The sequence below is a fragment of the Lepus europaeus genome, chromosome 22 (genome assembly GCF_033115175.1).
Source record: "Lepus europaeus isolate LE1 chromosome 22, mLepTim1.pri, whole genome shotgun sequence".
NCBI lineage: Eukaryota > Metazoa > Chordata > Mammalia > Lagomorpha > Leporidae > Lepus > Lepus europaeus.
Window position 1 is genome coordinate 20828133 of NC_084848.1, and position 26579 is coordinate 20854711.

A 26579-nucleotide genomic window follows, 5' to 3' on the forward strand; every position below is an offset into this window, starting at 1 on the left:
CATTTGTGGGCCATACAAAGTTGTCAACTTAAAAAGTGGCCTGCTCTAGTTGTATTGAATTCTGGGTCCCACCTGTGGACAAACCAAATAGCTTCATGGGCCTTATACTCTCTGTGAGCTACATGTTCCCCACCTCTCCTAGAGATTTCAAGTAATTTTGTAGTAAATATATTTTTACATGTTGGTTAATTTTGAATATGCTTATATATTCCATTAATAGCTAGTGCCCAAAATTTAGAAAATATTATTTTGTTGACATTCTGTTTGTACTGTACGTATTCTCTTTGTCCTCATGTTTTATAGGCATGGATATATTATCAAAATATATAGTGTATTTTATGGAGATATCCACATATGCAGTGACAAAAATGGTATGATAGAAATATTCTGAGATTATTTTCATGAAATAATTGTATTTTCCAGTATAACTAAAAGAACAACGTAGTTTTCTAATTCTTCATTTTAAATTCACAAGAAAATAAGAAATTGTATTGAGAATACAAGAGCTCTTCACCAATTTGTGGAAAATGATATTAAAAGATATATTTGTTGGGGCCAGCATCTGTAGTGCCGAAATCCCCTATGAGCTCTGGTTCTGGTCCCAGCTGCTTTTCTTCCAATCCAGCTCTTTGCTATGGCCTGGGAAAGCAATAGAAGATTATCCAAGTTCTTGGGCTTCTTCCACCGATGTGGGAGACCTGAAAGAAGCTCCTGGCTTCTGGTTTCTGATAGGTCTTGCTCCAGCCATTAGGGCCATTTAGGGAGTGAACCAGCAGATGGAAGAACTTTCTCTGTCTCTCTCCCTCTCTCTCTCTGTAACTCTGCCTTTCAAATAAATAAATAAAATATTAAAAAAGATATATTTCTTTTGGTGCAAAATTTTTTTGAAATTCATACATGTGAATGGTCTTCAAAATCTTATTGGAAACTGTATTGTAAATGTAGATGAAATTCAAATTTGTTTTGCATCAAAATACCCTTAGGTTTTAATTACACTTTCTACAACTTTTTTGAAGTATCCTTTTATGTTGGTCTTGTTTATTCTAATCAGCATTATAAAAATTATCTTCTTGCTACTGGAAGAGAACAGAAGTCCTTGCCACCCTCACTTTAATTTTCTTCTTTAATGCCACCATTATTTTATCCACATGTGAAACTTTCTCTGTCATAGGAAATATTGTCTTCTGGTTGCCATACTTTTTAGATATCTGGCCTTGACTATGTTGGAACATCTTTAGTAGTTTCTCAGTTTTTCTCCCTTGAAAAATGTCTGTGTTAGCTTTTCTTTAACATACTAAAACATTCAGAGTTTTCAAGGTAGCTCTCAGTAGAGGATAGTCTGCTATTTTCAAAAACACTTGGTGTCAGTGTATGACCGTGCATCCCTTAACACTAGTGATACATGTTGAGAAATGCATCTTTTGGTGATTTCATCATGATGAGAGCATCTGTGAGTGTACTTACACAAACTAAAATGACCATGTTATCACTCAGCAGTATATGATCTTATGGGACCACTATCATAAACATGATGTGTTATTAACCACATGTTGCTTTGTGGCACATAACTGTAATTATAAGGTATAAAGGAAGCTTAAGTATTGCCATCTCCCAAAAATTCATTTGAAGGATGAGGTTCTGGCCCAGAGAGTAAATTAATTTGCCCAAGAACTCCCAGCTATCCTTTGGTTTACATAGAAATAGGACTTAGAGTTACCAATCCAATTTTTCCAGTGTGTCAGAATTGGTAAAAAAAAAAAAAAAAAATTCTGGCCATTAGAAAGCTTATGTAGTTTATTTGAGAGATTTAGTTATCTCAGTTTTTACTTATTTATTTCAATAATTATATATAACTCTTTAGAGGACATTGTTTTCTGTTAATAATTTTTTAAAAGAGTAACTGATGAAACAGGAGATACCTTAAGACTACAGATTGTGAGAAATCTATGGTTAAAGCAGTTCTTAGAAACCTAAGTATTAGATAGATCAGGAGTCATAGAAATATATTTTTTTCCCTATACCATGAAATGCTTTTTTAAAATGATTTGTGAAGTGATACCATGTAACCCACTTAAAAACTTTGGCTATATTGGATAAAACCATTTAAAATAGTGTTTCATACAAAATGCAGATCTTTAAAAAATGATAGTTATACTTCACATTTCCAAGTGTAATTATGATACCCATATATACAGATGGTAGAAGCTGAAGTTGAGAGAACATCATTACTTACTTTATGCTGCATAGAAACATGGTATAAATTGGATATGACCATAAATTCATTGTGTTTTTCTCCTTAATGCCAGCAAAAGGACCCACATTTGTGTTTTTTGTTATTGTTGGACTGTTGGCATTACATTTAAATTTAGGGTAATTTAAGAGATTATTTAAGAAATTTAAGAGATTATTACCACATGCTCTTTTATATTTTAGTCTGACACAGATTTTAGAATGGAAGTCATCAGTGATTTTGTTTAATTAAAACCTTAAATTTCTACCTAAAAATATTTGTCAGGGGAGAAAAAAATAAATTTTATGTTCTGTGTTTCAGAAGTATAGAGAGAGTGGATGTTAAGTGTTCTCACTGAAAAGTGATAACCATGTGAGATTGTGGATTTGTTAAGTAGCTAGCCATTTATATAATCTACTATAAATATTTGATATTTTGAATTCTTTCTACCTATCTACCTCCTACCTCCCTTACCCCTACTTACCTTCCTACGTATCATGGACATCTTGTCATACACAATAAAAATATGCAGTGTTATCTGTCAGTTTTTAAAAAATTTTGTTTTGGTTCTAAATTGACCTATTTAGGACTGCTATTTTTGATTGTATAGAAGAATATATGATTCTTAGTTTTGTATGTTCTTTAAAGTATTTATTACTTTGCAAAATCAGATTCCCACTTTTTTTTTTTTTTTTTTTTTTTGGACAGGCAGAGTTAGACGGTGAGAGAGAGAGAGACAGAGAGAAAGGGCTTCCTTTTTCTGTTGGTTCACCCCCCAGTGGCCGCCATGGCTGGTGTGCTGTGGCTGGCGTGCTGCACTGATCCGAAGCCAAGAGCCAGGTGCTTCCTCCTGGTCTCCCATGTGGGTGCAGGGCCCAAGCACTTGGGCTATCCTCCACTGCCTTCCCGGGCCACAGCAGAGAGCTGGACTGGAAGAGGAGCAACTGGGACAGAATCCGGCGCCCCAACTGGGACTAGAACCCAGTGTGCCAGCACCACAGGCAGAGGATTAGCCTAGTGAGCCGTGGCGCTGGCAAGATTCCCACATTTTTACTAAGAACTATTTGATAGCAGAATTCTTTGATTTCCAGTTTTTCTATAATAATGAGAAAGAAATAGAAGCAAATGAGCTGTTAATACTTAGCATTTACTTTAATATTTACACTTTAGACATTTCTGGACAGACTGAGCTCTTTCTATAGTGCTTTGTCTACTTAAAGTTCTGTGTGCACAATATAGCTGTAGCCACCACACATTAATTTGTAGGTAAATTAAAACCAGACACTGTAATTAAGCACCAACTAGCATGTTAGGAGTTATTTCCTGTCAGATTCCTCTTAAACACAATAAAACAATTCAAATGGTCACGTTAAATGTAAAATGATAAATTTTGCAATTCTCCTTTATCAAGTGCTTTTAATGAAGTTATTTTTAGTCATTAAGTCCAGAGTACTCCTTGACTTTTACAGAGGTTGACTGAAACAATGTATTGATTCCTGTGTATGAAACACTGTCAGGTATTGAGAAAACTGTGTAGAATGCAAAAGTGAAATGAATAAACAATGAACGCAGGAGGACACAGTTAAATATTTAGCTATGGTAGTAAGAGGAGCAAGAAATAAAGGTGGATAAAAGCACATCTTGTCTGCGCCATTTTCTTTCTTTCCTTTTTTTTTTTAAAGATTTATTTATTTGAAAGGCAGAGTTAGAGAGGGACACACATACAGAGAGAGAGAGAGAGCGAGCGAGCTTCCATCCACTGGTTCACTCTCCAAATGGGTACAATGGCCAGAACTGGGCCAATCTGAAGCCAGGAGCCAGGAGCTTTTTCTAGGTCTCCCATATGGGTGCAGGGGCCCAAGGACTTGGCCATCTTCTGCTACTTTTCCAGGTGCAATAGCAGGGAGCAGGATCAGAAGTGGAGCAAGTGGAACTTGAACTGGTGCCCATAAGGGATGCTGACACCACAGGCATTGGCTTTACCCATTATGCTATAGCACCAGCCTCCTGTCGTTTTCTAACTATTCCTTTGGTAGTGATTTCTCTGCCAGCCATTTACAACCATAGAGGTTGGTTTTCATTGCTCTGGAAGTGAAGTTGGTCGGCCAGCCTTACTGGTTCATGACCTCAGCTTCTTCTGGAGTACTGCAATTTAATCCTTAACTCACTGATTATTTGACACTAGGACGGTAAGAAAATAAACTATCATATTGGGCACTTCCGTTAAATCCTGTACTGTTATTTAGATTTATTATATCTGTAGTTCTAGTTGATACCATTATAAAAAGGTATTAGACTGAATAACAGTAACATTGGTTGCCATAAGGGAAATCAGAGTTAATAGGCCGATGAAAGGTTCTGGATCATCTGTTTCAGTGCTTTGCTTGAAGTTAAGCAATCTTAGCTTGCATTAGTGGATTCTAACAGGTAATATAAAATGAATGTCCAGGTTTATTTCTAATGAACTTTTCTTACCATTTGAATTCTTATTGACTAAATTTCTTTTTTTTTTTTTTTAAGATTTATTCATTTATTTTAAAGACAGATAGCAAAGGAGAGACAGAGAGAGATCTTCCATATGCTGATTCATTCCCCAGGTGGCTGGGCTGGCGAAAGTCAGGAACCAGGAGCTTTATTTGGGTTTCCTTCATGGGTAGGAGCGCCAAACACTTGGGCCATCTTCCACTTTTTTCCAGACCATTGCCAGGGAGCTGGATCAGAAGTGGAACAGCTGGAACACTAACTGGCAATCATATGGGTGCCAACTTTACGCACCATGTCACAATGCTGGCCTCTCAATTTCATTTTAGTATTTAATGTTCAACAAACAATATTCTATAAATTTTAGGAAAAAAATCATGAATTAGTTGAATTTTACTTTTAAGCTGTTTTCCATTTTTTTAAAAAGATTTTATTTATTTATTTGAAAGGTAGAGTTATAGACAGAAGGAGAGACAGAGAGAAAGGTCTTCCTTCCATTGGTTCACTCCCCAGATGGCTGCAATGGCCGGAGCTGCGCCAATCCAAAGCCAGGAGCCAGGTGCTTCATCCTGGTCTCCCAGGTGGATGCAGGGGTCCAAGCACTTGATCCATCTTCTACTGCTTTCCCAGGCCATAGCAGAGAGCTGAATGGGAAGAGGGGCAGCCGGGACTAGAGCCGGTGCCCATATGGGATGCCAGCACTGCAGACAGAGGATTAACCTACTGTGACCCAGAGCCGGCCTCCACATATGCTCTCATAAGAATACATGCATGGGTAGATAATAAAAAAGAGAAAACCGATTTTTTTAGAAGTTTTATTTATTTGAAAGTTAAAATCATAGTGTAAGAGAGTCAGAGAGAGGTCTTCCATCTGCTGGTTTTCTTCCCACATGGCTGCAACTGCCAGGACCGGGTCTTCACATGAGTAACAAGGGCCCAAACATTTGGTCCATCTTCTACTGTTTTCCCCAGACTATTAGCAGGGAGCTGGATTGGGAGTGGAGCAGCTGGGACATGAACTGGTACCCATATGGGATGCTGGCATCACAGGTGGCAGCTTTACTTGCTACACTTTTTTTAATTTTTAAGAAAGATTTATTTATTTGAAAGAGTCACAGAGAGAGAGGAGATTTTCCACCTGCTGGTTCCCTCCCTAGATAGTCACAACTGGGGCTGAGACAGGCTGAAGCCAGGAGCTTCATTTGAGTCTCCCACATGAGTGACAGGGGCCCCAACACCTGGGCCATCTTCTGCTGCTCTTCTCGGTCTATTAACAGGGAGGTGGATTGGAGGTAGAACAACCAGAACTTGAACTGGCACCCATATGGAATGCTGGCATTGCAGGTAGTGGCTTTCCCTGCCTCGCCACAATGCTGGGCTGATATATTGATTGTTTTTAAATTTGGTGTAAGCTTCCAACATTTTTCTTCAGATGAATGATAATTATTTTATTTTGAAAATTATGCAACATGCATTTCCAAATGCATAATTTCAAAGCCTGGTTGTTTGTTTCCTTGACCATATTTTGTTTCAGACATAGAAATGCATCAAAAGTGACTGATTTAAATAATTAATGTGATTTCTGTTACCAGGTATTTGACATAGAAAAATATATAATAATTACAAAATTGCCCCATAACTTAAGGAATACATTAAATGCCCTTTAGCATGTATTTTTATTTCTGACTTTGAGTATTAACTTTTAGGAGTTTATATATCCTACCACCTTTTGCTGCTACTAATCTTTGTGTTGCTCAGTATTGCCATAGAATAAGATAATAAAAAGCCTGAGGCAAGAATAATTACCTTAAAAATGGGGTTAAAAGTTTACATTTGATTTTCCTTTTTTTATGTTTTATGGGTAATTTCAGTAAGCCTGTCTAAGACTAGTTAATGTACTTGGAAATCATTCACACCGAAGTTTTAACATGCTTTCAAATCATTCAGCCAGTGTTTTTTATTTTTATTTTTTTGACAGCATGGACAGTGAGAAAGAGACAGAGAGAAAGGTCTTTCTTTTCCGTTGGTTCACCCCCCAATGGCTGCTGCGCTGCGGCCAGCACACCGCGCTGATCCAAAGCCAGGAGCCAGGTGCTTCTCCTGGTCTCCCATGCGGGTGCAGGGCCCAAGGACCTGGGCCATCCTCCACTGCACTCCCGGGCCACAGCAAAGAGCTGGACAGGAAGAGGAGCGACCGGGACAGAATCCGGCACCCTGGCTGGAACTAGAACCCTGTGTGCTGGCACCGCAGGCAGTGGATTAGCCTAGTGAGCCGCGGCGCCGGCCGATTAATCATCTACTTCTCCAAAGGAAATAATGTAAAAGAGAAGGAAGAGAGTATATTTTGTTTTAGAAAACCAGTCTTCTAATGCTTGTTCAGTATCTCTAAAGAACTGAGCCATTCTCCCACACGCGGACCCGACCCTACTCAGCTCATAAAGCAGATCTTACTGGCTGTATGTTTAACATTGATTCTGCATCTGATTATTTTTTAACACTGCTAGAGCTTTCACTTTTGTGACATTAGCTTGTCTTGACAGTGTCAACAGATTTCTATTTCTAAAAATTAGTCTGTGGGGGCTGGTATTGTGGCTTAGCAGGTAAAGCTGCCACCTGTGGTGCTGGAATGCCATATTCGATCCTCAAAAGTGTATAGGGAAGTAAGATCCCATGCTTGAGTCCTGGCTGCTGCACTTCCTATCCAGCTCCCTGCTGATGCATCTGGGAATGCAGTGGAGGATGGCCCGAGTGCATGGGCTCCTGCACCCGCATGGAAGACCTAGAGGCCATTTGGGGACTGAACTAGTGAATGGAAGATCTCTCTCTCTCCCTCTCTCTCCTCTGTAAGTCTGCTTTTGAAATAAATAAAAATAAATCTTAAAAAAATTCATCTATAACAAAGCAAACTTTATAGAACACCAGATTCTATTTAGGTTCAGAGTTTGTATTCTTTTCATCTTTTCATTATTATATAGTGGGGGGTCTGTTATGCTTGATACATGGAGGATACACACAAAAAAACTTGTGAATGAGTAGAATATGAAAGGATATTTATATTCCAGAAAGACATTATTGATTAACTGCTATGTGAGACACTCTAGTAGGCAGAGGAATAAGATCCTGTCTCACAGGCTATTACATTCTCTTCAGGAGACAGACATTAAGAGATACATGTGGTAGTAGGTAATGTAGTAGAAACTTGCGTGAGGTGTCATAGGGAACGCAGAAGTAGCACCTCAGATTTCTGAGCGCTCAGGTTGTCTGTTGCCAGTACAAAAGCTGTATACAATAGACATGCAGGGGAGGAAGGAGTTTCATGTTACTGAACTTTTGTGAGTGGAGAACTGTTAATAGCTTGCCCTTGTCCTCTTTATTTCTGAGTACTGTTAGTCTCATATAAGGCAAAGCATATATGAAGACTGAATCTCTGAAGATTTATTCAAAATTATCTGAACTCTTGAGTTCAAACTTGCCATTGCTTTATAATGCTTTGATTTTGTTGTTGTTGTTGTTTATTTTTGATAATGAGCTGTGTTCTTTTTTTCCCCCCAGAAACCTTTTATTTTGAACTTCATACATTTTATAATTACAGCTTTAGTCACATGGTGATTCTTGCCACTGTAAACGCCCTCCCACCCACTCTCCCATGCAACTTCCTCCTCCCTCTCCTATTTCCATTCTTATTTTTTTACTAAGATCTATTTTCAATTAACTTTATACACATATTACTAACTCTATGTTAAGGAAAGAGTTCAATAAATAGTATATAAAAAAACTATGCCTCAACAGTTGAAACAAGGGTTGTTCAAAGTCATTGCTTCTCAAAGTGTCAATTTCACCTTTTATAGATTTAGGTCTGAGCTATGTTCTTAACGTATATCTGTACTTGGAATATAAGAAATTCACCATTAGATATCTTTTTTAAAAAGATTTATTTATTTGTTTGAAAGATATAGTTACAGAAAACAAGGGAGAGGCAGACAGAGAAATTTTCCATTTGGTGATTCACTCCCCAAATGGACACAATGATAGGGTTGGGCCAGGCCAAAGCAAAGAGCCAGGAGCTTCATTGGGCCTTCCATGTGTATGCAAGGGTTCAGGTATTTAGGCCATCTTCTGCTGCTGTCCCAGGCACATTAGCAGGGAGCTGGATCAGAAGTAGAGCAGCCAGGACTGAACCAGAGCCCAAATGGGATGCTGGCACTGCAGGAGATAGCTTAATCAACTGTGCTATAGCAGTGGCCCCAAAATCTGTCTTTAAGAAAAGAGTTTGATAAAAAGCTTTATGAGATGTGATCAGTGCTAAATGTATTATTATTTTTTGGGGGAGGGGAGCATTTCACAAGACAATTGGAACCTCACTGTGGTAGTTTTCCATATTAAGTTCTTAACAATTTTCTATAATCTCCATAGCAAATCCCCTCTGTTTCAATTGTGCTGTAGTTTCTTCTCTGGTTGGTTTCAAATTACATCTTAACTTTTTACAAGTAAGTCAACTATTGGTGTAAGAAGTATGAGCCATATTTAGAGATTCAGGCAAACGACTTCCAGAAAGATCCAGTTTTTGTTAAGGAAAGTTTAATGATTTAGGGCCTTAGATTTAGAGCTCAGATATGGAAGTTGTCTTGAGCTACAGATACATTCTTCCTGAAAACTTTTTAGGTGGTGCATGCATGTCTACAGTTTCAACTAGCTACCATTTGAATAACTGAATGAATTTTTATTAGTTTTAATTCTGACCTTTAATATTATTTATTCTCTCTCTTTCTCTACTTTTTAATCTTATCTCTCTCCCACCTGTAACTGATGTATTAAACATGGCCTGAGGCTGAAACATTGTTATGTTATCCAATTTAGTTTTCAGTAATGGGAAAATATTCTTTGTGTGAATTAATTATTTGTTTAGTCCTTGTGAGTGTGCCTTACTTAATGTGATTTTTTTAAAGGTGTTTAAAGAACTGTTTTCATTCAGTGTAATAACCATTTCGAATATAAAGTGCCACTTCTGGAACTCTTTAAGACATTGAAGGAATTACATAAATTTTTACTAAGGACGTATTTTGGACATGCTCTACTTTTATTGAAATTGTCCTATTTTCTTTAGGATCTTTTTCCCTGTAAGCTTTTAAAAAAAGATTTATTTTATTTATTTGAAAGAGTTACAAAAATAGGTAGAGACAGAGAGAGAAGTCTTCCATCTGCTGGTTTATCTCCCAAATGGCTGAATTCAATGGCTGGAGCTGAGCCTATCCAAAACCAGGAATCAGGAGCCTCTTCCAGGTCTCTCACATGCGTGCAGGGGCTCAAGGACTTGGGCCATCCTTACTGCTTTGCTAGGCACGTTAACAGGGAGCTGGATAGGAAGTGGAGCAACTGATACTCGAACTGGCACCCATATGGGATGCTGATGCTGCAGGCCAGGGCTTTAACCTGCCACACCACAGCACCGACCCTCCCTATAAACTTTTGAGGATCTGAGTCTGTTCTGAATTGTAGAGGACATACTGAAAGTTAAATGTAATTAGATCTGCATTTCTTACCCTTTGAATTACAGATCAGTTGACCAAGCTAGTCAATAGTGTGTGTGTGTGTGTGTGTATTTATTATGAGATTGTGAGTAGTCTTTGCTTTTATTTTCTTTATAGATGAATGCGAACAATATATGATTTCTTTTTCAAAGTGGAAGCTTTATAAAACCTCTGCTGTCGGACAATAGAATTGCTTTGTGTATTATTACTATACTTTTTAACTAAAATTGGCCAAGAGCAGATTTTACATATATATATATATATATATATATGCATCTCCAGTGTAGGTGAGTCAGAGAATTATGGCTGTAGGTTATACACTCTTTGCCTTTCGTCAAGTTATTTTGTTTGGTTTTGGGCGTTTCTTTACTGAGTTGTAAAATTAAGTGCTGAGTTTGTTCATTAAGATTTTTTTCTCAAGCTCTGGCATTGTCGAGGATGTCTCTCTTCTGGGATTCCCTCTACTGATGCAGTCTGCTTCATTTATCTCCCTCCTTCCCTACCTCTAGGGAGGCTCCTTATATTCCTCAGCCTCAAGCATCTGTTTCCACTTGCCCTGAAATATTGAAATTAGACTGTGTTTTCCACATTTCTAAATAGTCTCCAAAATACCTGTATCTTACCTCTGGTTCTCCAGACATATGGTAGTTTTTTGTTAGTCTTGTTGCAAGATGCTGTAATAATGTCCTCTCTGAATTCACAAGAAGAACAGAGAATTCAAAATAATGCCTAAATTATCATCTGCCCATATTTATTCATATGTTCCCAAATCGGCAGCAAGTTTGGATTATTTTCAGCCGATTTGCTGCCCCACTCCTCCCCTAGAATTAGCTGTGCTTGCTCAGTTGCTACAGCTGTTACATGAAACTAGAAGAAAGAACTAATTCATTTGATTCTGTCATTAGTGTCCAAATACATATTCCCAAGCTAGGAGAATAGGACAGAACACAGTGAAAAAAAAAATTTTTTTTAAGGATTTATTTGAAAGGCAGAATTATAGAAAAAGAGAGAGAGAGAGAGAGAGAAAATCCTCCATCTGCTGGTTTGCTCCCCAGATGGCTGCCGTGTTGGGGCTGTGCCAGGCCAAAGCCAGAAACGCAGAACTCTATCCAGTTCTGCCGCGTGGATAGCAGAGCCCCAGGCACGTGGGCCCTCTTCCGCCACCTTCCCACTTGCATTAGCAGAGATCTGGATCAGAAGTAGAGCAGCCTGGAATTGAACCAGGACTCATGGGATGCTAGCATTGCAGGCCCTCTGCACCACAGTGCTGGTCTCACAAGCTAAAGTTTTATGGGGATATTTGTTGACTCTGTGAAGGCAGGAGCCTTGTTTATCTTGCTTACTCTTTGTGATGCACAGAATAATGTATTGTTAAGGTCTTCACAAATATTTGTGAATGAATGAATGAATGAAATTCTAGCTGTTAAATACAGAATTGAAGGACTTAAAACTCTTAGATTTGGGAGCTTGGAGCACATGCAGAGGATGGATACAGTGTGGTGTTGTGATTGGAATCTAGTTAAAAAAAAAAAAAACGGAAAACATCAGAAATCTTTACCTGGAGGTCAGAAGCTTTAGTAGGGATGGAAAATTCATTTCTTTAATTCTTAAGTCCCGCATATACACGAATGCTATGATTTTTACAGCTTTGTCAGCCAGGTGCTCTGTTCCTTAAAACTTGAGATGCTCAATAGAAGTGTCAAGGAAGAGGTTCCTGAAAGAACAGATAGTTGAATCTACTGTCCTGTAAGGTTCAAGATTGCCCATGTTCCAGTGAGTTTTACTTCAAAGGGAGATTGGATATTGTATGCTAATTATCTCACAGAGGATAGTGGAGTATGTCATGACATTTTCTGTCTTTGCTAAAAATTGAATTTATAGATTTTTTTTAACAATATCAACATTCTTAAAAATAATGAAAGATGGAAATAGTTTTATTAAAAAGAGACAAGTAATGGGGTCCACAGTAAAGTGATACTGGATATAAGAGAGGCTATGAGGGAAGCAAGAGAAGAAAGGTGAATTAAAACAGCTTTGAGAATTGCTTGGATTTAGAATATTGGCAATCTTCGAATACATCGGTAATCCCTGGAAGAGTATTTTCTTTATTAGCATCATACTAATGAGAACACTGCAGCCTTTGTAGGTCTTAAATATGTAGAGGGCAAAACCTCCTCACACAACATCAGTAGTCTCTGAGAGCAGGGAAATGAATGGTAGTTAATGAAATCCTCTGCATTGTGTTGAATTTGAGTGTCCAAAAGATGTTGAAATCACTTATACAGAAAAGTCAGGGGTGGAAGTTTAAATGATTGTAAGCATGTTTTATGGCCTCCTGAAATTAGTTTATTGAGGACACAAATGTACAAACAATTGTATTGCAACCTGAAATTTTTTTTTTTTTTAAATCATGACTAAAATACTGTGCGAGTGGTCTGCTTTGGAAGATCAGGAAAAAAAAGGAGTGAGTTTGAAGCATAACTTTGAGAGATGAGAAATATGGGAAACAGGTGCCGAGGAACAATCCATAGGTGCTTTAGCCTTTAGTGGTGGTGGTGGTTGTTATAATACAATATCTATCACTGGCTACTTTAGAAGAAAAGAGGTTTATTTAGCTCACGGTTCTGGAGGCTGAAAGTCCAGGGTTTGGTGACCCCATTCTGGAGGCTGAAAGTCCAGGGTTTGGTGACCCCATTCGTTTAGCCTTTGGGAAGGGCCTCAAGGCAGATGCTATCACAATGGCAGAGCTACAGAAGAAGTCATATGGTGAGATAGGAAGCCGGAGGGATTCAGAGACTGGGCTTACTCTTTTCACAATAACTGACTTGAGAGAGAGCTAACCTGGTTCCTGCAAGAACTACACTGATCTCTTCTGAGGGCAGCACCTCCGATGACCTAGTCGCCTTCCATTAGGCTCCACCTCTTAAGGTTTCCACTACCTCTCAACATCATCACACTGGGACCAGAGTTTTCAGTACAGAGACCTTAGAGGGATCCACTCAAATCACATCCAAACCATAGCAGCAAGTGTCTTCCCTTAGGGACCTGACAGTAAGGTTGTTTCCTCCTAAGTAAAGTATAAAATTACCAAATATTCTTTGGAACCAGGCTGTTAATTTTTTTGGAAAGGCTGCTAGATAAGGACAAGACTTGGTGAAAATGTCAATAGAAATTATGTGTTAAGCTGGAAGGAGAGTTTTAACAGACAAAGCTGAAAGTTAAGGAGCTAGACCTTAGTACCTTCATCCAGAGGCTACCCAGAAGAGTGGAATGCTACCACTGTTGTGGTTTCTAAATCCCTGATCTGTGACTGGACATGGTAGAATGGTGTTAACCTGATGTCATCTAAGTATTTGTTCATAAAATGAATTCTCTTTTCTCTGATTTCTTGTTGATGCAACAATATTCTGATTAGAATTTGATTTCCCTTCTTGATGAATCTATAGGAAGACAATGTGCTGGTTATGCTGACACAAACAGCTATAATTCTCATCATAAATTGGTAACTAAATGTTGTTCTAGTTTAAGCATTAGGCTTTTGCAGGCTTAATGCTGGCTGCTGACAGATGGTTCAATTCTGAGGCTGACATGATGGCTCTGTGTGTTAAGCCACTGTTTGTGATGTCTGCATTCCATACTGGAGTGCTGTTTTGATTTCTGGCTACTCTGCTCCCAGTCCAGCTCCCTGCTAATGTACCTAGGAAATAACAGATGATGGTTGGAGTACTTGAGTCCTTGCCACCCATGTGGGAGACCTGGATGGAGTTCCTGACTTGGCCAAGCCCCAGCCCCAATAGCTGTTCTGGGTGTTTGGGGAGTGAACCAGTGGATAGAAGAAATCTCTCTCTTTCCCTTTAAAAAAAAAAAAAAAAAAACTTTTTTTTTTTTTTTAAATCATCCCATTCTGAGTACCTTGAAGGTAAATGCTGATTCTTGGCTGCACACCCCACTTTGAAGTAGTTGTAGCTCAGGCAGCATTATATACATCATTCCATATACATCATTTGTGGTCAGGGGGAGACTACGTAGGCATTTCTGAGAAGCTGCAAATAGTAAAAATATGAGAGACTGAAAGGGAAGATAAGCCTGGACAGAAGGTGCAAGACAAGTTATGAAATCTTTGCTTTGGGCTGGAAGTTCCATTCATTAATTTTTTTAAAAAAATTATTTGAAAGGTATGGACAGAAAGAGAATGAGAATGAATGAATGACTGTATCTCCTGCTTACTGCTTTATTCCCTAAATGGCCACAACAGCCAGAGCTCAGCCAGGCTTCAGCCAAGAGCTGGCAACTCAATCCAAGTACCTCATGTGGTTGTCAGGAACCCAAGTACTTGAGCTACTGTCACGGTGCACATTTGCAGGAAGTTACAATCAGGAGCAGAGCCACAAATCTAAAGCAGGCATTTCTATATGGGATGTGGGCATCTGAAGTAGCATCTTAATCACTAAGCCAAATGCCTGCCTCTTATTTTGATTATTTTTTAAAGATTTTTTAAGAGGTAGAGTTTAAGAGTTTAAGAGGTAGAGTTACAGACAGTGAGAGGGAGAGACAGAGAGAAAAGTCTTCCTTCTGTTGGTTCACTCCCGAGATGGCTGCAACGGAGCTGTGCCGATCTGAAGTCAGGAGCCAGGAGCTTCTGCCTGGTCTCCCACGTGGGTGCAAGGGTCCAAGCACTTGGGCCATCTTCCACTGCTTTCTCAGGCCACAGCAGAGAGCTGGATTGGAAGGGGAGCCGCCGGGACTAGAACTGGTGCCCATATAGGATGCCAGTGCCACAGGCAGAGGATTAACCTACTGCGCCAGGGCACCAGCCTCTATTTTGATTATTATTTTAACATAAGTTAAAAGAAAATATCATTTGTGTTTCTTGTTCTAAAACGTCATTTTACCTTTCATGATTAATTTTCAGTGTGTGGATCTTGTGATGTTTTGAGGAATTCAAGCTGGGTTTGTTGTATTTAGTGGATTTAAGTTGATTAGGCTACCCTATAATGAGTAAAGGCACATTAGCCAGCTCTTTATGATTTTGACGCACTGTTCACACATGCAATTCTAGAGAATGCTATTTTGACATAAGCCCTGTACAGTAGCACTTTGAATTTCTCTAGCAGTGAAATTTTATAATGATAGTGATTGAGAATTGTTTTGCCTAGACAAGTTCCCTGAATCTTTGTAAATCTCTTACAGGGCTCCTTAGAAACCCTTTTTCATTAAATAGATTTAATTACTTGGAAACTACTTCTATCTTTTACAAATTTTTATGAATCAAGGAGATTTATATAATATGACTGCTCTTGAAAACTTAGTCTTTTTCTCAAGCTATGTTGTGATGTGATGATGGTTGTGAAATTTTTTTCCAAACGAGGAGACTTAGCGGCTTCATATTTGTTAGTTTAGATTTTTTACTTTTTGCTAATGTTTAGTGAAAGCTGTAAGTTCATTTGTGATATCAGCTTTTACTCTGATCCATCATGCTGTTAAAATGGTAAAGGATTTTTTTTTCAGTTTCTTTTTGTTTGTTGGTTATAGAACTGTCATAATTTTATTTGCCATGTATCTTCTTAACAGTTTTGAAACTACAGTACATCTGAACTCTCTACAATTTTTCCTTGGATAATAAGTAAGATGTTTTATTTTAGTAAAGGGATTGATGGGGTCTAATCTGTTTTTCAACCTGGTTCTTTTGTTTATTATGTAGCTATTACAAGTATTTCTTGTCTCCACTTTATAATCAACTTCTGCTTTATTTCTTATTAATGCATTAGGAGAAACATATAAGCAAAGAAGAAGAGCACTTAAGAAGAATGGAAGAGGCCAGACTGCAGCTCAAGGATCAACTGCTTTGTCTGGAGACTGAACAGGAATCCATTCTTGGGGTGATAGGGAAGGAAATTGATGCAGCTTGCAAAACATTCTCTAGGGACTCCATGGAAAAATTGAAAGTAATTATGAGTTCTCATTGTGCCATAATTTTCAGTTTGTTTCCTTGTATATAATTATAGATTTTAATCTGTAGTTACATGGTAGTCATATTTTTATTCCATCCAGAAAGGTTTAGGAAACAATATTACTTCTTTCACTTTTTTAGAATGAAGCACTGTATCTAGTCCACAATCATGGTGAGAGAAATATGGTGTTATTCCAGTGAATTGCCTGTTTTTTACTCAGTTAAAGAAAATGTCTTAGGAGAGAGGCAGCAGTTCTGGCTAAAGAAAATAACCTTGGAGTCAGGAGCCCTGGATTTTGAATTTTTCATCATGATAGGCTATTTTTGTTGCTGTTTGTATGTTACTTGCAACCAACTATTGAGTGTATATTACAATTTCTGTGAGAAGTACAGTAAATGCATTCTCTTTCTTTACCCCTAAAGCTACCCTTCCTTTAGGTACTTTGATTAATTTCACCATAGAGAAGATAAAGTGAGGTTTAGAGGGGTTCAGTAACTAGTGACAGGCCATACATCTCATTAAATGCTAACCTAGGACTTCAAACCTTAGGAGTCTGGAATCTATACAAGTAACCAGTATGTTCCCTGCCTTCCCATTTGAAAAACTTATATTTAATTTGGTTTTCCTATTTTTAAAGTGGAGTGTTACTATTTATTTTTTTTAAATTTTACTTAAGAAAATCGTATGAAGGGTGCTTTGAATTGCTTGAAAGTAAGCACCTCTTTCAAGTGCAGGTTCTGATACTGCTGTGTTACATACAGAGAGCACTATGTTGCTTTGATATTGTCAAACCATAACACACTGTAACACGACTCTTACCTCTGTATGACAGCACTCCTACTATGGTATTATGCTTTTTCCGTTTCAGATGTTTCTTCATTTATTTGTCTTTCTCTAGAAGGATTTTCCCTTAAACTAGTATGTTCTGTGTTTCCCTCTTTTTCCTGTTCTTCCACATCTTCCCCCTACTTTTCTCTTTTATGGTATTTAAAAGAAAAAAATAATTCTTTTCTTATAATCAACAGTTTCTTAGTATTAAACTAAAATGAGAGATTTCAACTGGTAGAGTTTGGTAAAGTGGTGGAATATTTTTCTAAATACATTTTTTAAAAAGGTCAAATTTCATCTTGAAAAGACTGTGAGCCTAATATGGAAATAATTTGCTTTAGGTAGAATATCAACTCTTTTAGATCTGTTACTGGGCCTGTTATTATTTTTAGTTTATTCTTTTGCCTATCTAATGCTGATTTTTTTTTAGTTTTAAATTTGCTCATACAGAGTTGGTGCTGTAGCTCATTGGTTAAGCTGCTGCCTGAAACACTGGCATCCCTTATGGGCACCAGTTCAAGTCCTGGCTGCTCCACTTCTGACCCATCTCCTTGTTAATAATGTGCCTAGGAAAGCAGCAAAAAATGGCCTAAATGCAGAGGACCCTGCCACCCTCCTAGAAGACCTGGATAGAGTGCCAGATTCCTGGCTTCAGCCTGAACCAGTCCCAGCATTTGGGATGTGAACCTGCAGATGGAAGATTCTTTTTCTCTTTCTCCCTATCTGTCTCTTTTCTTCTTTCTGTAACTGCTCTATAACTCTGCCTTTCAAGTAAATGTGTGGCCTAGAAAATCCTAATTGATCTGGAAGTTCATATTAACAATATAATATTTATTCTGAATTTTAAAAATTTATATTTTATTTCTTTTTAAAAAAGATTTATTTATTTATTTGAAAGGCATAGTTACAGAGAGGCAGAGGCATAGAGTGAAAGAGAGAGAGAGGCCTTCCATTTGCTGGTTCACTCTCCAAATGGCTACAACCGCCAGAGCTGGGCAATGCAAAACCAGGAGCCAGGAGCCTCTTCTGGGTCTCCCAACGCTTGTGCAGGGGCCCAAGGACTCGGGAGCCATCCTCCGCTGCTTTCCCAGTCATAGCAGAGAGCTGGATCGGAAGTGGAGCAGCTGGGACTCGAACTGGCGCCCATGTGAGATGCCGCCACTGCAGGCATTGGCATTACCCGCTATACCACAGTGCCAGCCCCTGGTCTACATATTTTTTATTGTGAATATTTTCCATTAGTAACTTTTGTTTGCTCCTGTATACTTAAAAAAGATGGATAGACTGAAGTGCTTAACATTTGCTGTCACCTCAAGAAACCACTAAGGATTTGTTAAAGATAAAATTGATTCTTTGCTTTGTAGTTGATAGTTGTACAGGAAGGTGGCAGGAGAATCTTGAAAATGTTTCCTAAAAAGAATTAATTCAAGGTATTCTTTGTAATTTCTTAAATTTTGAAATGCTGCTGGTGAAATTTTCTGCTATTTTGCATAGAGACTTTTATGGAATGGGTTTGATCAGAAAAATGAAGCAAATGAGCTTGAGAAAAGTTCTGGGGAATGGTGTTATTATTTCTAACTTTTGGTTTTCTGGTAGCTATATTTGTATGTAGTCAATTTTAGTAAACTCATACATGTAAACTGTCACCATTATCAAACAATTAGGAGAGTGTTTTTATTAAGATACATCATTAACATTGGCCAACCTTTGATGATTCAAGAGCTTAACTGACTAGAATAAATCTATATCCTATGCTGATTTTGCTCTCTCTTCCCATAACACTGGCCTTGGTATTCATTGTGTGACAGCACATGGGCTTTGGATCAATACAGATAGGTTCAAATTGTGTCTCCTGTAAGTTTTGGTTGAATATTCTGGCATAAACTTTCTTCTTTTTTTAACTCCTTAAAGTTGAGGCTTAAACTTTTTGATGGTATAATGAATAATTTAATTTTAGAGAAAATATATTTCTAATACTCTTTATTCTTATCGTAGGTTTTTTCATCTAGTCCTGATGTACATTATGACCCACATCGCTGGTTAGCAGAAAGCAAGGTAATTAATCTTTCGATTCTAAAGTTTTTATACTTATGATCTTCAAGGAATCCTATTTGGCTTTATATTTTGGTTATATTTATTATATATATTTATATATATTTATTTTGGTTATATTTTGTCATATAACTCTTCTTTTGAAGGTATATTTCTGCATTGCAGGATAAGACATCACTGTAGTGCATTTACGAAACTTCCATGTTTCGTATTTTAACATTTATAATTTAGTGAAAATATGTAGGCAAACAATGAGAGAATTAAGGAAGGAAAAATTGTGAAATATCAGGAATCAGACCATTGGAGAGAGAGATTTTTCTTCTTAGAATAGGCAATGTCTCTGAAAGTATGCAAATGTCAGAGTGACTGGAACTAATCATTGTGCACATATATACTTAATAAATTTAGGTTCATGAGGGTAGACTCAAAGCCTGTGAACTACATGTGGCTCAAGCAAATCCTTACACCATTCTCGGTGTCTTTTACAAAATTTCAGGGTAAACAAGGCCGGTGCCACGGCTTACTAGGCTAATCCTCTTCCTGCGGCGCTGGTACCCCAGGTTCTAGTCCCGGTTGGGGCACTGGTTCTGTCCCGGTTGCTCCTCTTCCAGTCCAGCTCTCTGCTGTGGCCCAGGAAGGCAGTGGAGGATGGCCCAAGTCCTTGGGCCCTGCACCCCATGGGAGACCAGGAGGAAGCACCTGGCTCTTAGCTTTGGATCAGTGCAGTGTGCCAGCCATGGCAGCCATTTGAGGGGTGAACCAACGGAAGGAAGACCTTTCTGTCTGTCTCTCTCACTGTCTAACTCTGCCTGTCAACAACAACAACAAAAAATTACAGGATAAACTTGATATTCTGAGAATAGTTTCCTGCTTTGTGGTTCTTTGACATTATGATTTAAATTTAGTGGGAGCTAAGCAAAAAATAAAAAAAAAAATTTTTTCAATTTTACTTTTTTTTTTTTTTTTTTGACAGGCAGAGTGGACAGTGAGAGAGAGACAGAGAGAAAGGTCTTCCTTTTGCTGTTGGTTCACCCTCCAATGGCCGCCGCGGTTGGCACGCTGCGGCCGGCGCACCGCGCTGATCCGATGGCAGGAGCCAGGTGCTTCTCCTGGTCTCCCATGGGGTGCAGGGCCCAAGGACTTGGGCCATCCTCCTCTGCACTCCCTGGCCACAGCAGAGAGCTGGCCTGGAAGAGGGGCAACCGGGACAGGATCGGTGCCCCGACAGGGACTAGAACCCGGTGTGCCGGCGCCGCAAGGTGGAGGATTAGCTTAGTGAGCCGCGACGCCGGCTTCAATTTTACTTCTTTTTTAAAAAAGATTTATTTATTTATTTGAAAGAGTTACAGGTAGTGGGGAGGAAGAGAGGGAGAGAGAGAGATATCTCCTATCTGCTGGTTCACTCCCTAAATGGCTGCAGTGGCCAGGGTGGGCTAGGCGGAACGCAGCAGCCAAGAGTTTCATCTGGATGAAGTGGCCCAAACACGTGGACCATCTTTCACTGCTTTCATTTTTAGACTAGTTTCCTCAGCTTTAAAATACTAAAATGGCGGATCTTTCATGTCACTTGAATGCCAGTTTAGTCCTCCCCCACTTTTTTATTATTGTTGTTTTAACAAGAAGGAAGCTTTAACTTTTGTCTTTTGGAAAAATAAGAAAAAAAATATGAACTTTCAAAGAAGGAAAGTGACTTGTCGATGCCGTGTAAAGAGTGGAAAGCAGACTGAGTGTGTGCACTGTCTGAAACATTGTGCATGTTGCCATCCAGCTGTCTCAGTTCATTCAGTCAAAAATAGTGATTGTGTACTCATGGATTTCACACACTGTGTGTGGAATTAATGCTTAGCAAGTCATGAATTTTCATTTCATGTTCAAAGTCCAAAAGAGAAAATTTAGATTTAAACAAATTCTAAAAATCTTTGAAATACGTTATATTGTTGTAGATACATGCAAACATTAGCCAGGGAACATAGGAAAAGAACAATTACCCTGGTGTTTGTGCTGGGAGGGTGGCAGGATATGGTGGTGCCAGCCATTCATATAAAGCAACTTCCAAAAAGCAACATATAAGCTTATTTTTGACAATAACAACAAAAATCGAAGTTCTCCAGTTGGTTAAATATGGATAAAACACTAGGAAGAAGTACAAAATGTGTGAGTGAGCACAGAAAATGCACTGTGATAGGTGACTAAGGTAAAGTGGGAGATGTAGGCAAGAACAGGCCCACCTTCGAAGGCCAACTGTGAAGACGAGAAATCTCTTCCTGATCATAAAATATTGTGATTGAGCATTAGAATTTACCTTAGCTTATGGGTTTTCCTGTGTCCTACTTTAAGTATGGCAGTCCTTTGCCTTCCTAAACGTTTCTGACAAACAAATACAATTTTTTTATTTATGCCACCTGCATAGGAAATTCAGAATATACATATTTTTGCTATCTCAGAATTTTTTGCCCAGAAACTTCTGTGGAGCATTAATACAACAGTTCTTTTTTTTCTTTTGCCCAACTGCAGAGTTCTGACAACAAGAGCAATGTACTTGGAATTTTCTTACAAGTTGAAATCTTTATCATTTCTGAACAGAAAGCTTTCACTGCTTTGGTTCAGTTAAATTATGAGAGCCAGAGATGACTCTTAATCATAGCTCTTTAATTTGGGAGCTTGGTGAGCAGTTTTCCCTTATCATTTAATGGGGTTGAACTTCTGATCAGGCCAGTTTTAATACTGCATGAGACAACTGTTCTTCTACAGTGTAAAAGGGTTGTGATAAAAAATATCATGCTGACCAACTGACTAAGGAGGAATTGAATCTATTTACCAGAAAGATGGCTTAGGTTATTGATGGGCTACAATACTGTAATTCCCATGAACTATGACTGGATGGCTCTATAAGTATTGAAGATAAGATCTGAAATCAGAGAACAAAAGCTGTATGGAAAATAGAATTGCTGTTCTGGTAGTCTGTGGTGACATCTTGCAGTATTAGAAGGACCTCTGAGGGCATTTAGTAATTGTTTTCATAAATCTGCCAAATGAATTTCTTCTGTTAGTGTTAATTCTAGAAAAATAGAGGACTGGGTGGGGATTGTATCACAGTTGTGTTGTTGGTCATGAGGCATAACATAAACAGGAAGTCCAACTGAGTGTTGAACCAGATTCCCAGATAAAATAACCAATGAATGATAAGAGTAAGACATTACAGGAAGGAAGAGGGTTTATGGTCACTTAAGAATTGGCGGGCAAGGAGTTCTCGTGGATTATGGGTTTTGTTTTTTTGTTATAAAGTCTGACAAGGCATGAACTCTCCAAATTTCATTAAGCTTGATAGCAAACTTACTGGATAAGTAGATCCTAGATGCTGTGTTACATACTGTGAACTTAACAGCAAACAAGAAAAAAATGGTCTTGCTTCTTAAGTAAACTCTGTTTTTCAAAAAATATACCTATGTTGATACTTTCAGAATTATATATTATTATAATAAAAATATGTAGAAGCTACCATGGAGGCTGATGCCTGAGATGAATCTTGAAGCTAATCAGGTAAAGAAAAAGAAGACTACATATTGAGAAACCTAGGAATGACACAGAAGAGAAACAACATGATAAATGCAAAGAAATGCCAAGTGCCTGTGCAAAACAGATTATAAAATAGTAAGTCAGAAAATGGGAGGGATGAGGCCCCAGTCAGAGGCAGTGATTAGGTGCATCAGGAAGGACACTGTAAGCCAGGCCTTTGAGAGCAGCATGTCATTCAAAAAGAGCATTGTGTGCCATTTTGAGGAGCTTGGATTCAGGTAGGCATTTAGTGAATCATGAAGAAATTTGAACAACACAGGCACATGCTTGTATTTTAGAAACATCACTCTGATAGAGATGTGAAAGTTGCATTAAAAGTAGTAAGGTGGAAGGCAAGGAGACCAGTTAGGTTTTTCCTGTCTGGTTGTGACAGTCGGAACTGAGGAAGTTGTTTATTGCTTCAGAAGTAAGGAAAGATTGGATTTATATTTTGGTGATGATATTTAAATCATTCTTAATTATGTGTCAGATTGTGTGGGAGAAGATGTTTAGTGTTTTCAAGCCCAACTGGAAGATTCCAGTCAATCTTCGTTGGAATAAATGGGCATGCAGAATTCCAGATAGGCAAGCTAGCAAAAATATTGAAAGTTTCCATTACAGGGATTGATATCCAGAAAGTTCTGTTTGGATAGGAAAGTGCAAAGAGAAGTGTAGATACAGACAAATTGGGAAGTAGCAGAGCTGTTCACCGTGAGAATGAGGATGACTTCCCAAATCTAGAGCAAACACTCTGAGGATGGAACCATTGACTGGTGATTATCATGATTGATCATGGATCTTATGTCATCATTTTGTGATGGTGTGTAAAGAAAAGCTGACGTCAGCTGTTCCTCAGCTAAAGGAAGGATTTCTGAGGGTGCTGTTTAGAGAATACATTTCATTTTGGAGTCCAGTATAAATTATTCCCTTCAGAGGCAAAGAAATGAATTTATATACTTCTTTGATCATAGAAAACTGCTCTTTTCTTCTTGGCCTTTATCTCACTGTACTGAAATTATCCACTTTTCTTTTTCTTTAGTCATTAAGCCTTATGAGGGAAGAAATGTGTCTGTCCATTGCTCATTACATCTTTTTTTTTAAGTTTTTTTTTTTTAATTATTTATTTGAAAGAGTTAGAAGATGCACAAGGAGAGGGAGGGAGGAAGAGAGAGAGAGAGAGAGAGAGAGAATGAATGAATGGGTCTTCCATCTGCTTGATCACACTCCAAATGGTCGCAATGGCCAGGCCGAAGCAGGAGTCAGGAACTTCTTCCATGTCTCCCATGTGGGTGCAGGGGCCCAAACACTTGGGCCATCTTCCGCTGCTTTCTCAGACACATTAGCAGGGAGATGGTTTGGAAGTGGAGCAGCTGAGTCTCAAACCGACGTCCATATGGGATGCCAGAGTCACAAGTCGTGACTTTACTCCCTTTGCCAAAACACCAGCCCTGCTCATTACATCTTTAACATTTGTCACAATGCCTGGTTAATGTTCAGTACATTTCTTTAAAAGAATCATTATATTGAATTTGATGTATTTTTCCCGTTCTAGGAACTTTCTCAGCTTAAATACTAGAAAAGAATGAATGATTAGCAGAAGAGATTTCAGTAAATATGTGAAATGTATTCATCAGCCTTTTGTTACTTTAATTAAAATACCTGGGAGGAATGATGTAGGAAGGGATAAACTTTATTTCAGCGAACAGTTTGAAGGTTCACAGTCCAAGGTGGGGCAGGTTTATTAATGTGGCATCTAATGAGGTTAGGGGATCGCTGAGTGATGATCACTGGTAAGCCAGGAAGCAGAGAGTGACAGGAAGCACCCGACGCTTATATAACCAACCTTCTGCTGAGATTGCTCTCTCAAGGGTAAGCCCCTAATAACCCAAAGAATCCCCACTAGGTCCACCTCCAGAAACCATAATGAGATCAAGTCTCCACCCATAATCCATCAACCATCAACATTAATTCATTAACTGTTAAGATAAGACTTTGGTGTTTATCTGTAAATTTAGGGAAGCAAATCATGTTTGAATCATAACACCAAATATTGGTTTTATTTGATCAGAGCTGTAAACCTTAAATTTATCTGGTAAGAAAAATGCACTTTCAAGTTATTTGGAGATTTTTGTTTATTGTCCTATTAGGTATCATCCCAAAGAGTTACACTGTCACAGTGTGTTCTTGGTGCTGACAAGCATTTACTCTCCCTGACTGCAGTAGCTTTAGAGATCCTGTAATTTGACTTTCTCCTTTTGCAGAGGTGGAAGCTAAGGCCTGAAGAGTTTTGTTTTACCTAGGAATGTAGAGCTCGTTAGTTGCTGAGGAGGGTTTAGAATTCAGGTCTCTGAACTTTGTGCTACTGTTTGTCTCCATTCATTTTGTAACCTACACTTGAGTACAAACCTTGTGTCGATTGTTTTACAATAGTCATTGTGTGAGAAATATTAGATACAGCATGTTTAATTTTTATTTAAGGATGTAAATAATCTAGTATTTTATATTTTTGCTATAGAAATGAAAATGTTACACTTAATATTTTGAGTGAGTTTTTGGAAATAATTTTTAAATTATATACTTAGAATACTTTCAGTGTAATTGGAGAAAGGTATTCTATATTTTAAAATATGTATTATGGGGATACTTTTGTTTTCTTTTTGGCTATATTCATAACTAAGAAATGTGTAGAAATTATTACAGGAAAAAATCATGCTTTTAGGTTGGCTTGGATTTGAATTTTGTAGTTCTGATTTAATTCTTGTTTTGGCGACCTAGCATATTTCAAAATATTGCCATCCTCTTCCTTTATTTTTGGTTTTTATGCTAACATTTCTTTTCAAAATTGTTTTTAGAGTTTTGCCAAAGGAAGCACGGTAGTTCAGCAAAATTATGGGTCCTAATATTATTGCTAACTTTATAAGCCATAATCTTTTATTCACATTTTCTGTTTTCCTTGGTTTTTAGCTTTGAGTCATTCCTCTTTTTTTTTTTTTTTTTTAAAGATTTTATTTATTTGTAAGTCAGTTACAGAGAGAGAGTAGGAGAGACAGAGATCTTCTACCCGCTGGCTCACTCCCTATATGGCCACAACAGCCAGTTGTTGGGCCAGGCCAAAGCTAGGATCTTCATTCTGGCATGCCACGTGGGTGGCAGGGGCCCAAGTGTTTGGGCCACCTCCCCCTGCTTTTCCCAGGTCATTATCAGGGAGCTGGATCAGAAACGGAGTAGCAGGAACATGAACCAGTGCACATATAGGATGCTGGCGTCTCAGGCAGTGGCTTTGCCTGCTACTCTGCTATGCCGGCCCTTTGAATTATTCCTTAGTTACTTTACTGTATTATTTTGCTAAATCCCAGTAGAAGATTCTTACAGATAGAAAAGATCCATCCATCTTGACAGTTTTACTAGATACCTATGAATATTTTTACCTAAATGCAAGCTGGTAACTTTGAAGGTAAAAGATGATTTATTTTAAAATTCTTTCTCTATTTTGGCTTATTTAGCAATGCTTATTGATATATTTAAATAAGTGAGTCTATCATGTAACTTGCAAATGCTCTTGTGAGTACTTAATAGAATGATTTTTGCTCTGTGATTAATAGCCTTGTCAGTTAATTATTACTTGGAATTGTTAAAGTTATACTGTGTTCCAAGCTGCTTCCACAAGATACTTGATGAGTATATTGTGAATTTATGTAACAAACACTGATTCTCAACTGATTGTTGGTTGATTGGATTTCTCTCATTTTGTATTTTGTAGGATTAATAATATATTCTACATAGATATTAAATTTGTGTTGGGCACTAACCGTAGCCTGTTTTTCATTTTGTTTGACAATGGAATAAAGGCTTCGTAGCAATAAACTATAGCCATAGGTCATATTGTATTAGATCTGCTGGGACTGCCGTAACAAAATCCCAAACCCTGGGTGGCTTCAACAGCAGTCATGTTTT

The 26579-nt window shown here is 38.1% G+C and overlaps 1 protein-coding gene across 11 annotated transcripts in view; it reads left to right on the forward strand.

Moving 5' to 3' along the window:
- Window positions 1–26579, forward strand: part of CEP128 (centrosomal protein 128) — a 620584-nt gene that overhangs the window by 183312 nt on the left and 410693 nt on the right. For all 11 annotated transcript variants that reach the window (XR_009864818.1, XM_062181526.1, XM_062181524.1 and 8 more), the window contains 2 exons: window positions 16008–16184; window positions 19014–19073. Coding sequence is in view for 10 of the 11 variants with exons in the window: in XM_062181526.1 (XP_062037510.1) it covers window positions 16008–16184; window positions 19014–19073 (237 nt within the window). In the remaining variant the exon portion in view is untranslated. The remainder of the gene's footprint in view (window positions 1–16007; window positions 16185–19013; window positions 19074–26579) is intronic.